Source organism: Notamacropus eugenii, chromosome 2, assembly GCF_028372415.1.
Source record: "Notamacropus eugenii isolate mMacEug1 chromosome 2, mMacEug1.pri_v2, whole genome shotgun sequence".
In the NCBI taxonomy this organism is placed as follows: Eukaryota; Metazoa; Chordata; class Mammalia; order Diprotodontia; family Macropodidae; genus Notamacropus; species Notamacropus eugenii.
The window spans coordinates 222,876,499-222,892,213 of record NC_092873.1 but is presented as its reverse complement, the minus strand read 5'-3'; the positions used below and the strand labels follow the sequence as shown (position 1 = coordinate 222,892,213).

Here is a 15,715-nt window from a genome sequence, read left to right as displayed (position 1 = left end):
CATTGGTATCATGATAACCAATAACATGAGGCAGTTTATTTTAGAACTCTGAGGTTTCTTTTGTTTTTTAGCAAAGCAGGGGAGGGAGGAAAATATTCAACAGGTGAGGGCTTGTTATAAAGTCTCAAACTTCACTACTAGGTTTATTATTAAAGAGAAAAGACCCCTATTATCTTATTATCATTTAAGATAAATGTTCCATTCTTCTCTAGGCATTTCAATAAAATTACTTTTCAGTGACTCATTTAGGCTTTGAAAAATTAGTCTGAAAAATGTGAAACTCATTCCATATTTAGCAATATATATTGACTTCCCAAGGTTAAAATAAATAAATAAAATCTCAGTCTGGTTTGGTTTGATGAGTTTTTCTTGTTACGTCTTGTTATGGAGTGAGGGAGGGGAGATTAGGAGGCATGACTTTCAATGCTGGAGTTCTCATTTCATACCTTGATACATGCATTCTTTATTTGCCAGAACCACAACTCTCAGGGTAAGAGAACTTTCTTGTTTTCAAAGCCACCCTTTGAGTCCGGTTTCACTTACCCTCTCCTCATATCCGACCATACTTTGAGTTCTTCGGCCACTTGTGGAAATTCAGCGTGACATGTACTAGAAGTGATACATGACCTTTGCTTGAAGAGTGCCTCTTAGAAGAAATACATTACCTCTTGAGGCAGGCAGCTTATTCCATCAAGGGATAGCTCTAATTATTGGGAACTTTAATTATTAGTTTGCCTTCCTGAAACTTCTAACCATTAACCTTTCCATCTATGCCCTTAACTCTTCACACTTTCTTGGTTAGCCTTTTCCCAATACTTCTATTCCTTTGTCTTAGAAGATTACATAAATAACAAATCTTTTTATATTGGCATTAATTCCAAAATCTTTTATTTCATAATATGTTAGTGTCCCTGACTCACCAGCAGACTGTATTCCAAAAGGGCATCTATTTATAATTTAGATGTTTATTTCCCTATAAAAACAACTTTATAAACAGTTATTAGGCTCCCAGCTTGCCCACAGATGTCTCTTTATTCAGTGTTCACATGAAGTTCTCATTGATTTCGTTGTTTCTTTCAAAGTAATGCAGATTCCAACTCACCCAGACACCTTCTTCTTCTTCTCCTCACTGGGGAGTCAGTAGACCTTGCTTTGAATACTACCTTTAGTGATCACTCTAGTCTCCTCATGTGCAATATGAAGGTATTGGACCAGTCTTCTCCAGTTCTATGAGTTCCTCTAGTCTCTTTCCAGTGCATGGATACTCCTGAGCACATTAGGGGTCCATCAGTCCTTCACTCAAGCCCCATGACACCAACCCACCTCCATTTCTCAGTATACACCTCTCTGGTCATATCCTTTGTGCTGCTTCATTCTCCATAATATGTCTTAATCTATTCGTGCCTCCCATGCACCTTTTGATATTCAGGTTCCTGAGTTCTTATGGGCTAGTGAAGCACTTCAGAAAGTTCTATCATGCTGAAAAGGCTTTGAGTCCTATCTAAAATTCTTCTGGCATAAGGATTATATTTCAATTATTATTTTATTTTCCCATCCTCCATGGAAACATGTCCCAGGAAAGGATCCTATATGAATATAGATTTAAAGCTTGACAGAACCTTGCAGAGCATTTACAGATGAGATTTTGGTAAGTTAAGTCAAGTCACATAGGTAGCAAGTGGTGAAACCAGTATTTGAATCCTGATCTTCTGTCTTCAAATACAGTACGCTCCTCTAGAAGAGAAAAGAATATCACCTCCCCCAAAGGATTCCCCACCTCCTACCCCCATCCCAGTAACTGAGAAGAGTGTCCTTGCATACATCCCAATAGTCATACTAAGCACAGATTCGTTTTCTCTTATATATGCTTCTCATCTCTAAGAGCAGGTGCCATCTTTTTCTCCTTCTCTAATTGTATCAGCAAGAGGAGAATCCCCATGTGACTCACTATAGGAACAGTTCACATGTAAGGGATGTTTATAACTATATTATTTGTGTCTCAAAGGTTGCTGTTTTTTCTTGTAATAAATAGTCATAACTAAAGAAGATGATTTCTCAAATTTTATCAGTTTGGAAGGAGAAATGGAATGTTTTTCTTCTTTGCATAAACATATTAATCTGTTTTTATGGAGAACTAGACTTTGTATGGTAAGTTTGTGAGCCCCAAGTTTTAATTTGTTACTTAGAAAATAGGATATAGAATTCAAGTGATTTTGGTTGGAAATTACTGTTCCGTGATAGGTCATTTCAAGTCCTTCCTACAGACAAAGGGTAACCTGGAAGATTTCTTAATGATATTTTTAACTCAACAAAATTTAGTCATATTGTTCATTTTTCTCCCTACAGATTGCTAGAGGAATTAGTTCGGAAGGAGAGAGAATTCCAAGCACTCCTTCATCAAGCAATTGAAGAAAAAGATCAAGAAATTAAACACTTGAAGCTTAAGTCACAACCAATAGGTAAATGGTGGAGAGTTTTAAAGTCTTAAAGTAATGGATTTCAAAGGGGCTGCAACAACCAAAATGTATGTGTGTGTATACATGCACACACACGCTTACACTCATAGACAAGCATAGATATATAGGTGTGTGTGCATATGTTTGGAAGAAAGACAGATGTTTGTGTTTCCTGCACACAAAGTCACTATGTGTCACTTGAATCATACCTATTAGCAGCCATTGCTTTGGGGGCCGGGGGTGTGGGGGAGTGTGTCATTGTTGGTAGCAATCAGTCAATAACCAGTTATTAAGTACCTACTAGGTGCCAGGTACTGCACCAAGTGCTCCAAAAGAAGCAAACAAGTAAAAATAGGGGTTTTTTAAAATTATGCACATACACATATATACATATACACACGTGTGTATATGTGTGTATACACATATACATTTATATTCAAGGATAATGTTATTGAAATAGGCTGCTGCTCTCCTTTCTTTTTCTCCATTTCTCTTTAAGTCTGTATTTTACTGCCTTGCCATGATATTGTGTTTTTCCCTGCCTTATTTAGAATTTGAAAGGCATACTTACCTTAAAGGTTCATAGAGCAACACTGTAGCAATATCCCCCCTAACAGTTACAGGCCTTTGTGGGGTAGAAAAGAGAAATCATTATCTACCTGGCTTAGAAAGGGGAAAAAAGAGAGGTCATTGGTCATATCAATGGTCATACTTCAGAAGCTCCATTGATTTCTCCCAATGTGGATTGTTCTCTTTATCCACAAAAGATCACAATCCTTCTGTATTTTAGTAGACAGTCTTCATGAGTTACTATTACCCCCAAAAGATATCACCTGGTAGGCATACTTTGGGTGATAAACCCTTCCAAACTTAGCCATACTGGTTTGTGGACAAGAGACATACAAAGTCACAAGAGACATGCTTCATCATCACGCATACAAGAATTCTTCCCAGCTTGCAAATAAGCCCTGCTGGAACTTAATTCTGCTGGCCTCCCCTTTGACATCCTAGAGTGAGGCATCCCAGTAGGGCTTCAGTGGAGGTTGCTGTTAGCTTTGTTTGAAAGTGGCTACTTCAAAGACTAGAGATTGTTAAATATATGAGAATATCTCCAAATTATGCCCATGCTATGTCAAGTGAAAAGACAAACACCGCACAGATGGCATAAATTCTGAAAGCTTACCAAGCTAATTAAATGGATAAAAAAGTAAAATATGAGAATCATTCTGTCATTTCCAAAAAGCAATTACAATGCTGCAGTATACTTCACCTATAAGATATATAGCACTTCATTCAATGCTGTAAAAAAAGAAAAATTTTCATGCCCCTGATCAAGACCCAGATTAACATTGCTCTTCACAAGGAAGCACCAATAATCCATGACAACCTACAATAAGCCTATGTTCATCAGAAATGATATTTGATATTAAGTACATCATTAATTTAGGCATTATTTCTGTGAAATTTGTAATTATTTGGACACAGCCATGGCTGAAATATTCCTATATGAATTTTACATATATAGTATATACCAAAAGAGTCTTAAGTGTGCATATATATGTATAAACATATACCTATATATACATATGCACATGGTTTATTTATATGCATATACACATACATATATGTGATTGTATATATTATATATAGCAAATATATTTATATATGTACATATATATACATACCTATATACACACATATATTCAACTAGTTTTTGTTTCTACCAATTATATTTTTTCAAAGACAGAGTGAAAACCTAGGAAAATGTTCATTCAAATTCTTGTAACTGGAAGGTCAGGGTTCTCAGATATCCAAGTATATGAAGTACACATGGTGTAGAAACTAAACATTTACAAACTCCATCTTCCCTAGATATTCCTGGACTGTATGTTTGTCGCCTAAATTCTCCTAGCATAGGAGCTGAAGACCCTGCACTTATCGACTGGCTGAGAGAGAAGGGAGCTGATGAGGACACTATAAGCAGGGTAAAAAAAATCAAGTTAGAAATCTGTGAGATGACTGTTAATCTTCTGAGAGCTGAAGGGTTGAGGGGGAGAAAATTTCAATCATATTTCCCACATCAGATTAGAAAAAGGTTGAAAAGGCAGAATGGGGAAGTAGATCCAAGAAGAACAAGAAGTATTTATTCTAATGCAGTAACTGCCACAACTCAAGAAATATTTTGATAGACGCTAGAAATGTTAGAGGTTCTTGTGTCATTTCTTTGCAGCTTTCACTCTTTTTGAGCGATGAATATTTGTGGCTGTTTAACGAAATGATGGCCTTAATAAAGGTACAAGCCATTCCTTACGGTCAGATAGGATAGTATATTTAAGGGTAGGATTCTCACTGTACATTTTTCCTGGGTTAGAAATAACCAGCATAAATGATAATTGCCTAAATGTGTATATACATGTTTGCTATAGGATGCGTGAGTTAGAGGCACTCCTTTTGTGCTAATTCAGCATTCTTACAAAAAATGACATTGTCAAGTTCCCAGATTTTTGTTTAAAATAAAATTATCAGAGATCAGTTGTTCCACCTTTACCATCACACCCTCCAAGTAAAAACTATTGAGTGACCAGACAAAACTTAGATCAGCTTTAGAAAACTGCAACTTCTCAAGTTACTGATAAATAACTGGAAAGAATACACCCCACCTATAAGATATATACCACTTCATTGAATGCTGTCAAAAATAAAAATTTCATGCCCCTAACCAGGACCCAAATTAACACTTCTCTGCACAGTGAAAAACCAGCGGTCTCTGATGACTTACAGCAAGCCCATGTTCATCAGAAACGATAGTTGAAATGAAGCACATCATTAACTCAGACTTTTGTTTTGTGCAATTTGTAATTATTTGGATACCAGCATGACTGAAATATTCCTCTGTGTGAGAGATGTCTGCTAATCATAGAATGTTGACTGAATTGAAGTGGTGATAATAATGTTTAGCCCATCTGACAGAGAGCACAGTAAACATTTGAAAATCACTTGAAAAGCACACATTTGCATGTTGACAATTCCCCTGGGGACTCCTAGATGGCCACGCCTTGCTAGCCTAAACTTCCTATTATACTGAATATGCATAGAAGTAATAAATGACTATGTGGTTCCTTAAAGATATTCTCTAATTCAGCCTTTTAATAAATTAATGTTTAATTTCAAAACTCTCCCTCAATTCCACAATAATGAAGTTACACTAAATTTTCTTTGATTTCTTTTTAAAATTATTGCCGTAGTGTAGTCTAAAATTCTAGACCTTCTCACATGGCCTTAAAAGTACTTATTTTTATATCTTTTATTTTTCCCCTCAGTTTTTGGCTGAAGACTATACTCTGGTCGATGTTCTCTATTATGTCACTCGGGATGATTTGAAATGCCTGCAACTGAGGTAACCTGCTGTTTTTATTGTTGTTTAAGGTATATAGTTGGGGCAGCTGGGTGGTGCATTGGATAGAACACCAGACCTGGAGTCAGGAAGACTCATCTTCTTGAGCTCAAATATGGCCTCAGACACTTACTAGCTATGTGACCCTGGACAAGTCACTTAACCTTGCTTGCCTCAGTACCCTCATCTGTCAAATGAGATAGAGAAGGAAATGACAAACTACTCCAGTATCTTTACCAAGAAAACCTCAAATGGGGTCATGAAGAGTCAGACATGAGTGAAAAATGACTCAATGACAAGGCATATAGTGTGGTAGAAAGAACAAGATGGTAGAAGTAACAAAGTCCAGGTACTAGTATACTGCCAGCCCTGTGAACCTGGTCTTCAGTTTCTTCATCTGTACAAGAAGGTTGAACTTTATAAAGTTCCATTCTAGCACTAAAATTCTAAATTTTTTACGAAGACATACAGATTAACTGGAAGAATTTCTTGAAACATACTAGACAGTAATTTTTTTTTAATTTTTTTTTGACGGTCTAAAAATTCTAAGACATTCCATTTGTGGATGTACCATACTTTATGAGAATGGGAGTCCTATGGAAGAATTTTATTGTTGCTTAGGCATTTCAGTCATAACTGACTCTTCATGACCCCATGTGGGGTTTTCTTGACAAAGATATTAGAGTGATTTGCCATTTCCTTCTCCAGCACATTTTATAGATAAGGAAACTAAGGAAAATAGGATTTAGTGATTTGCCGAGGGTAACACAGCAAATAAGTATCTGAGATGAGATTCAACCTCAGGAAGGTTCTCCTGACTCCAGACCTGGTGCTTCATCCACTGTGCCACCTAGTTGCCTAGAGAGAGAAGATGCTCCTTAATAATTTTTAAAGTTTATATCATTTAGTTTCTGATAAATAGTTCTTTATATTATATTGAGCATATAAAAAGCCACTTCCCAAGAATGGCTGATTTGAAAGATGCCATATTTTAAAATTTTCAGTTGTTTTGTTTCTTGAGACTGTGGATTAGAGGGGGAAAGGAGGTAAGGAGTGAGGTAAGGATAAATTTTGGGGATACCAGCAACCAAAGAAAGATACTTAGTATCATATTAGGATGTTAAATCCAGGCCTTTTCTCATCATAGTAACTCAGTGTTAAGAAACCATATTATATAGAGAATTGAGGGCATTGTGGAAATGAAATATTATAGACTTGTTTATTGTATGTTTTTACCCAGGGGAGGAATGCTGTGTACACTGTGGAAAGCTATCACTGACTTTCGAGAAAAACAACCTTGATCTCTTCAGTGGAGATTCTGAAAATTCACCCAGCACAGGACTGATGTTTTGAAGAAGGGTGGGTGGCAGGCAGAGGGAGGCGAGGATGGGATAGGGAGGGAGATTTGGAAGAGGTGGAGAAGAAAGACCCTGCACTTTAATACAGTATTTGTTTACCAGTGCTACAAACAACACTGCAGCTTCCTAACTGCTTAAATTTCTACAGTTCATATGGACTCTCTTTAAAGAATGTTTAGTCTAAACATTTTTTACACAGGGACGTATTTTTATTCTAGCAGCTATGATCCTTTAAAGAAGCAAATGTTAATTTCACACAAAAGAGATGTAACATTTCATATAATTGTGCATCACTGGAACAAAGGCAAAATGTGACCATAATTTTTTTTAGGTTTACGTTTGTAACATATTCTAATATCCTACAGTAGTAATTCATAATTTCAATTATTGTGTAAAGCTTATTTTTTAAGTGTGCAGAACCTGTGAGCAGTTGTTTTTACTTCCTAGTTTATGTTAATTATACTATTGTATAGTTTTTGTAACTTAAGTTTCTGGTCTATGGTACATTTGTTTTAGAGTTGTTTATGTACTACTGAACTGTACCAGTTGTATATGCCTGAATCATAGTACCGTTAGCTTGTTCTAAAGCTATCTATTGTGACACACATTCTTAAAAGTAAAAAGAATCTAAACATAGTTTTTGATAAATTCTGACTGGAGTTTTTATTTTATTTTGTGAAATCAGGTTAACTCTTGGGTGAAATTCTTAGACAGTGTGCTCACCTATTACATTTAATGGAATGTAGGTTCTGTGCAAGAGATTCCAGATCCTCCCCCTCAGGAAAAATAAAGGCAAACTATGGTTTAATGGAAAACTCAGTGGATCTGGAGTCAGAGGCCAACAGCAGCAATACTGGCTGCTATTTATAGTCAAGTCAACAAATATTTATTAGGGGCTTCCTACAAGCCAGGCCCAGTGCCAGGCCAGCAGACACCAATAAGAAAAAGAAAGCGGTAGTCGGCTGCAGGGAGCTTATAATCTAATGGAGAAGACTACATAGAAAAGGAAGCTGGGAGCTGGAGTGGGGGATGGGGTAAGGAGGGCATCAAAGAGGAGCTGGATGTCCCATACCTGCCTCTATAAAGGAAAGCTTTGGGAGAATTTAGAACTCCAGCCTTCCAGTTAGAGGGGAGAGGAGGCCAACACAGGTGGGAAAGGGGTGAGTATTCACGGCTGCATTAGAAGTATGATTATGAGGTATGGTTGTTGTTCAATTCTCTCTAACTCTTCATGACCCCACTTGGAGTTTTCTTGGGGGAGATACTACAGTGGTTTTCCATTTCCTTCTCCAGCTCATTTGACAGAGGAGTAAACTGAGGCAAACAGGCTGAAGTGACTTGCGCAGGGTCACACAGCTAGTCTGAGGACAGATTTGAAATCAGAAAGATGAGTCTATCTGACTGCAGGCCCAGCACTCTATCCATTGATCCACCTAGCTGCCCTAGCATACAGTATACTGTACACACATATGCCAGATGTATTATATACTATAGGCATCATACACTAGTACATTAGCTGCCCCCACTTATCCTGGGAGGAGAGTCTTGTTCTTTGGAACCAAACAGAGCAGCAGATGAAGAGCGGAGTGACTTACTTAGTGCTTACTATGTGCTAAGCATTAAGCAGATAGACAAAACCAAAAGTATTGAATGTTGAGGGACTCAAGGCCGAGACGACTTGGGCAAAGTCACAGAGGCAGGGGAGGGAATGAAATATACAGGGACAAGCTAATAAGCCAGACCAAGTCTAAATAAGTCATCAGTCACTGTCCAACAAAACAAGCCCAAATGCGATGCCATAGGAGAGGTAGGAGGGAGGGTACAAGCATTTATATTATCTCATTTGATCTTCACAACAACCCTGCAAGGTAAGAGCTATAATTATCTCTGGGGAAACTGAAGCAAACAGGTTAACTGACTTGCCCAGGGTCACACAGGCTGGATTTGAACTCAGGTATATGCCTAATTCCAGGTCAGTGCTCTATCCACTGTATCATCTCATATAGTTTCTGCCCTTGAAGAATATTGTCTTGGAAACACAACTTACCATGAAGTAATCAGCAAACAGTATCATAATCTCATATGTATTATGTATAGCATGTTATATTTAATATCTTTCTACTCTAGTGACATACTTACATATTCTGTGTAATATATGTATGTTTGTGCTAGGTATATCTTTAAGGTTCCTTATAGAAGGATAATGTATATGCTAGATATATATATAGAATGTACTATATGTAGTATATGCCATGTTTGGCATACATGCAGTAAATACTACCTGTAGTATAGTCTACACGATACCATAGGATAAAAATAATCTTTAATAAATTTGAGTATATGAGATATAACTGACTTATTATAGTGTTCTTTTTAAAAAAACATTTTAGATGTATTTATCCTGTAAGTAGCACTTTAGTAGCATTATACTATGTGTAGCATATAAATTATGAGTATACACTAACCTCATATAAAAATTATATTGTAGCAAATACTATATGTAGCATATAGATCTGGACTGTTTTTAACATGTACATTGCCTACTTAGCACTGTTTTTAGTTTAATACTATGTTTAGCACTAAATATAGATGTGTATATATACATATACACATACTGTTCAATGGGCACATACTATTATATTTAGTATCTGCGTATTTACTGTATATATTCGATGTAGTATATTCTATATATAGCGTGATATACATTGGTTGGTGGTTGTCCTTTGTTCTTGAGGAGGACCGAAAGGACATCATTTTGACATCAGATGACATCAAAATGGCTACATATATTATGCTACAGGGTGTATACTAACCTCATCTTTAATCTTTATATATACTTTACATGCTATTTGTAGTCATATGTAACCTTTATGCTTTATATGCTATGCAAATATGTAGTATACTATGTGTAGAATGTACTATATGTTATCTATAGTATACAATGTGTAGAATGTACTATATGATATCTGAGCATTGGTAGTATGCATCATGTCTGGCATATGTGTGTAGGGTATACTAGGGCACTAAGTGGCACTGTGGATAGAGTGCTGGCCTGAAGTTGGGAAGATTTATCTTCTTGAGTTGAAATCTGGCCTCAGACACCTACTGGCTATGTAGTCACACACAGGGCAAGTCACTTAACTCTGTTTGCCTTGGTTTCCTCATCTGTCAGATGAGCTGGAAAAAGAAATGGCAAACCACTCCACTCTCTTTGCTAAGAAAAGCCCTGAAGATTCAGACACAACTGAATGACATATACCACATACCATCGTACCTCAAAAATCTCCAACATTTTTTTAAATAATAAGAGCTAGCATTTATAAAGCATTTTAAGGTTTGCAAATTGCTTTATAAATATCATGTCATTTTATCCTCACAAAAACTGTGGAAGGTAGATGTTCTTGTCCCCATTATTGCAAATGAAAAAGCCGAGGCTGACTGAGGTTGTTAACTTTGGGTCACAGAACTAACAAAGTATATGAGGTCAAATTTGAGTCTTCCTGACTCAAGGTCTCTGTAGAATAATCACTAACATGTATATAGTGCTTACTCTGCGCCAGGCTCTGTGCTAAGGCCTTTGCAATTATTTCCTCATTTGAGCCTTACAACAATCCTGGAAGGCAGATGCTATTTTATCATTATGGTATAAGATGGAAACATAACACATCATTGCAAAAAGCCATACTAGCTACAAGAACTCAAAGGAATTTTTAAGGAGGTGTGGTAATACTAAATTCCTAGCATACCACGCATTAGAAACAAAAAATTCCTAAGAATAGTGGAGGTGATTTAGTCACATAGTGGGCTTAGTTGTGTTTCTTTTGCAAACAAGGAGTGAACTACCAGATTGGGGCTTAAAGTAGGAGCTGGGAACATGAGCTAAGGGTGGGTGGAAGAGAAGGACTTGGCAAAATGAAAAGGTGGAGAACATGACTACATAACATTCAGGAAACAAGGACTAGACTGGTTTGGCTGGAGTAGTTGGAGATAAGGTTGGAGTGGGAGGAGGTAGGTAGTTGCCAAATTAAGGAGCACTTTGAATACCAGAGTAAGGAATCTGGACTCTACAATGCTTCTATCATTACCTGGGATAATCTAGCAGCTGCATAAATGCAGAAGGATAGGAAAAACATCCACATCCACCAAAGAAAAATAACAGGTAAAAATATTTCAGTGAGAAGACTAGACTACTTTCTGATAAAAAGTGAGCTTTTTAGGAAATTTTGATACAATGTACCAGAAGTAGATCAGCATTCTTTTCAAGGGCTCTACTAGAAATTTTAATGGGTTTCAGATAATGCAGTATTCTTTAAATGCCCAAACAGGAAGGTGTTCAGTCATATTTATTTATTTCATTTGAAAGAACCTCTTAGATCTTAGCTCACATTCAAATGACTTTATTAGTAGAAAATCTGGTTAAAAAAAAAAGAATCATTTGGATTTTGTAAGCCTGCTAAAATAGCTTAGTTTGCCTATAAAACTGTTCTAGAGATGTCACCATGAAAGAAATCTCCATTTTTGACAATACTTTGAAAAGTTACTCACCTGGTATGTATGCCCAGGCCTTCTGTCACTCCAGATTATAAAAAAAGTTCCAGAATAATTTCCATTTATGAGATAGTTTCAGACACAAAACAACTGTAAAATCTTTTTAACTGCTATACAATATCTGTAAGTGCATATACATGTGTACATCATCTAAAATTTTTGAAGGTTTACAAAACACTTTCTCTACAACAGCCCTATCAGGAATGTAACATTATCCCCAATTTACAGATGAGCAAACTGAGCCTTAGGATAGTTAAGTAATCACACCTGTGGTAAATGATGTAGAAAACAGAAATCAGGCCTCCTTATTCTCAAATCCACTAATCTGCTATGCTGTGCCCAACTGTGTATAAAAAGTGAATAACAGTTTATATTTTACAGAGGGTCTGTGTGTTTTCACGTTCATTATCTTTCAACCCTGTGAGAGATACAAGTATCTTTACCAGTTGGGAAAGCTGAGGCCAGGTGATCAAGTGGCAGAGTTGTAGCTCAAACCCAGATCTGATTCCAAAGTGTTTCCACTTTTTCCACCCTGATTCCATGTCAATCAATCTTAAGTGTCTGCAGTATGCCAGACAATGCACTCAATGTTTGCTATTCACCACCATCCACTGCATCGTGGGCCATAGGTAGTCATCTTGACCTTCCAGTTGCCGCTGGACTTTGTTGACTCTGGAGGACAGAGTGTGGCTGATGACTTTGCACACTTTTATAAAGAACCACCACCACCACCACGGAGGAGCTTGAGGGAGAGAAGGTTGTTGGGGGTTTGCAGGAGATGGTCAAGTATAGGGTGGACTCAGAAGCTTTTTTTTTTTTTTAAGTATTGACAGGCTATTATATAGAAGAGGGCTTAGACTTTTCTGCTTGGAAACAAAAGAGAATTAGGAGCAACAGAGATTTAAAAGAAGCAAAGTCAGGCTTGATTCAAGGAAAAAATAGCTTATAATTTGAACTATTCAGAAGTAGAATGGGCTTCCTTTGGAAGGAAGGGGTTCACCCTCACTGAAGGTCTTTCAAAAGTTCAATGAATTTCCTTAGAAGGGAGTACAAGTTCCACTTGACTAGAGGTCTTCAAGCAAAAGGTGTAAAGGAGAGGATTACTTTTTGAGTAATGGCTGGATGACCTCCAAAATCTTTTACACCTTTCACAAGAATAGGAATTGGACTTGTGATTTGATTGACTGGAGAACTGAGGAAATTCCTTCTACCAACGTAGGTTGGCATCTTCTCTGCAACTAATAATCTTAACTGCTTAGAGCACAGAAAAGACAAGCAGCTTCCTCAGGATCACACAACCAATGGTCAGAAATTGAAACCACATTTTCCTGGTTCAGGGGCCAGATAAATTCACTACACCAGACTGCCAACTCAGATTCAGTTCAGTCTTGTCCAACTCTTTGTGACCCCATTTAGGGTTTTCTTGGCAAAGATACTGGAGTGGTTTGCTATTTCCTTCTCTGGCTCCTTTGAAAATGAGGGAACTAAGGTAAACAGGGTTAAGTGACTTGCCCAGGGTCACACAGCTAGGAAGTGTCCAACCCACTGTATTTGAATTCAAAAAGGTGAGTTTTTCTGACTGTAGGCTGAGATCTCTATCCACTGCGCCCCCTAGGTGCCCCAACTCAGAGATGGTTGATAAAAATAAGGTTCATTCTATGAGCTCCAGAAAACATATTCTTAACCTAAGATCAATGCATAGATTTTAGGAGATTTGTGAGTTATAGAACAATTGTATTTTTTTTTAAATTTGTAACTTTCCATTTAACTAGTTTTCTTTGTAATCCTATGTATTGCATTTTATTCATTTAAAAACATTATTCTGAGGAGAGGTCCCTAGGCTTCACCAGATTTTCAAAGGACTCATGATCCAAAAAAGGTTAAGAACTGATAAATGGTCAAAGGATATGAACTGGCAATTTCCAGAGGAAGAAATTAAAGATATCTATAGTCATATGAAAAAATGCTCTAAATCACTTTTGATTAGAGAGATGCAAATCAAAACAACTCTAAGGTACCACATCACACCTATCAGATTGGCAAACATGACAGAACAGGAAAATGATAAATGTTGGGCAGGATGTGGGAGAGTTGGAACACATATATTGTTGGTGAAGCTGTGAGCTGATCCAACCATTCTGGAGGGAAATTTGGAACTATGCCCAAAGGGCTACAAAAATATGCATACCCTTTGATCCAGCAATATCACTTCTAGCACTATATTGCCAAGGGATCAAAAAAATAGGAAAGGGTCCCACAAGTACAAAAGTATTTATAGCAGCACTCTTTGTGGTGGCCAAAAACTGGAAATCAAGGGGATGCGCGTCAATTGGGGAATGGCTGAATAAATTATGGTATATGAATGTAATGGAATACTATTGTGCTATGAGAAGTGATAAACAGGAAGACTTCAGAGAGGCTTGGAAAGATATATGAACTGATGCTCAGTGAAAGGAGCAAAACCAGGAGAACTTTGTGCACAGCAAGGACCACAGTGTACTAGAGTTTTTTCTGGTAGACTTGGAACTTTGTAGCAATACAAGGACTTTAAAAAAATTCCCGGTGGTCTTCTGAGGCAAAATGCCTTCCGCGTCCAGAGGAAGAACTATGGAATTCAATCGCAGAATGTAGCAGATCATTTTTTTGTGTGTGTTTATGTTTATGTTTTGGTGTGTTATATGATTTTTCCCATTCATTTTAATTCTTCTACACAGCATGACTATAGTGAAAATGTATTTAATAGGAATGTATGTGTAGAACCTATATAAAATTGTATGCCAGCTCCGGGAGGGAGGAAGTAGGGGGGGAGGGAAAAATAATAATCCAAGTTATGTGGTAGTGATTGTAGAACACTGAAAATAAATAAAATTAATTAAAAAATAAGAATTTGATCTAGAGGCTTCCGGTGTTGTAAAAAACATGAGAACTAACCTCCCTGGAAGTAAATCCAACACCATTCTCTGTCAGACAAGGACTTTAAAAGGATTTTAAAGGATTGGCAGTTGTCTTTCTGCTTTTTCTGGATTATGCTCAGCCAACCTGAAGGTGTGGGTGTGTATTTTTGTGTAACTAAGCAGAAATGAATCACTCCCCCTTTTGTTTCTCGGTGTTGTTTCCATTTATCATGTAGGCTACATCACGGGGCTTTAACATTTTGTTGGGTGCTGTTTGCATGCTAACGAACAAATTGGTTTTCAGCGTTCCTAGCCAGTTGTCTGGGGCTTTTGCTTTTCATCCTTATTTTATTGGACAAAGACATTTTTAGTTAAAAATATCTGGAGCAGACAGTGGCGGTCAGGGGGAAATAACAGTCGCAACAAATAATAGTTATATGCCTCGTCGGCGAACAATGGGGATCGCTAAGTCCCAAGACCCAGAGTGTAGATCGAGTCTTCGGAAATAGCCCTGGAGGAGGCCGAGGGACCCATCCGATCACACCGTGGTGGGGCAATTCGCCAAGACTCTCCACGTAGGAACTGGTCCGGCCATTGACATCACCTTTCTCGGACTACCCCGTAGGAGGGCAGAAAGAGTGGAGGCCCCCCGGTGATCTCTCCTCACCTGTACTGGAGTGTCCGTGGCCCAGGGACATAACGCGGCCAATCGCACTGACTCGGAAAACAGGGCAGCTAGATCCGAGCCCTTTATGAAAGTCTAAAAGTGCCCCATTCCAGCCGACCTCGCTGGCTCGGAGCGCCTGCCATCTCTCACCTGTCCAGGAGGGGGCGCCGCTGCTCCCCTTGCGCCAGGCTGCTGCGTTTCCTCACACTCCTCCCTTTGGAGGCGCTCACCTGTCTGCGCCCTGGAGGCGGGGGACTGGCTAGAGGGAAACAGGGGAAGAGGGCGGAGCGGCTCTCCCTGGACGCGTCACAGGAGCACCATGGCGGAGCTGGGAGCTGGCGGAGGGAATAACATCCACGGGGGGAGCGACGGCGCTTCCTGGAGCGAAACAGGTGAGA

General features: G+C 38.1%; 2 protein-coding genes across 3 annotated transcripts in view; both read left to right on the top strand.

Moving 5' to 3' along the window:
- The window catches only part of MAP3K5 (mitogen-activated protein kinase kinase kinase 5), a 452,961-nt gene that overhangs the window by 276,578 nt on the left and 160,668 nt on the right, over positions 1 to 15,715 (top strand). The window contains exons 27-30 of the mRNA XM_072637677.1: positions 2,347 to 2,459; positions 4,329 to 4,441; positions 5,777 to 5,853; positions 7,091 to 15,709. Coding sequence (XP_072493778.1) covers positions 2,347 to 2,459; positions 4,329 to 4,441; positions 5,777 to 5,853; positions 7,091 to 7,151 — 364 coding nt within the window. The 3' untranslated portion in view covers positions 7,152 to 15,709. The remainder of the gene's footprint in view (positions 1 to 2,346; positions 2,460 to 4,328; positions 4,442 to 5,776; positions 5,854 to 7,090; positions 15,710 to 15,715) is intronic.
- The window catches only part of MAP7 (microtubule associated protein 7), a 229,222-nt gene continuing 229,088 nt past the window's right edge, over positions 15,582 to 15,715 (top strand). For both annotated transcript variants that reach the window (XM_072637682.1, XM_072637681.1), the window contains exon 1: positions 15,582 to 15,709. In XM_072637682.1, the coding sequence (XP_072493783.1) occupies positions 15,637 to 15,709 (73 nt within the window). In that variant the 5' untranslated portion in view covers positions 15,582 to 15,636. The remainder of the gene's footprint in view (positions 15,710 to 15,715) is intronic.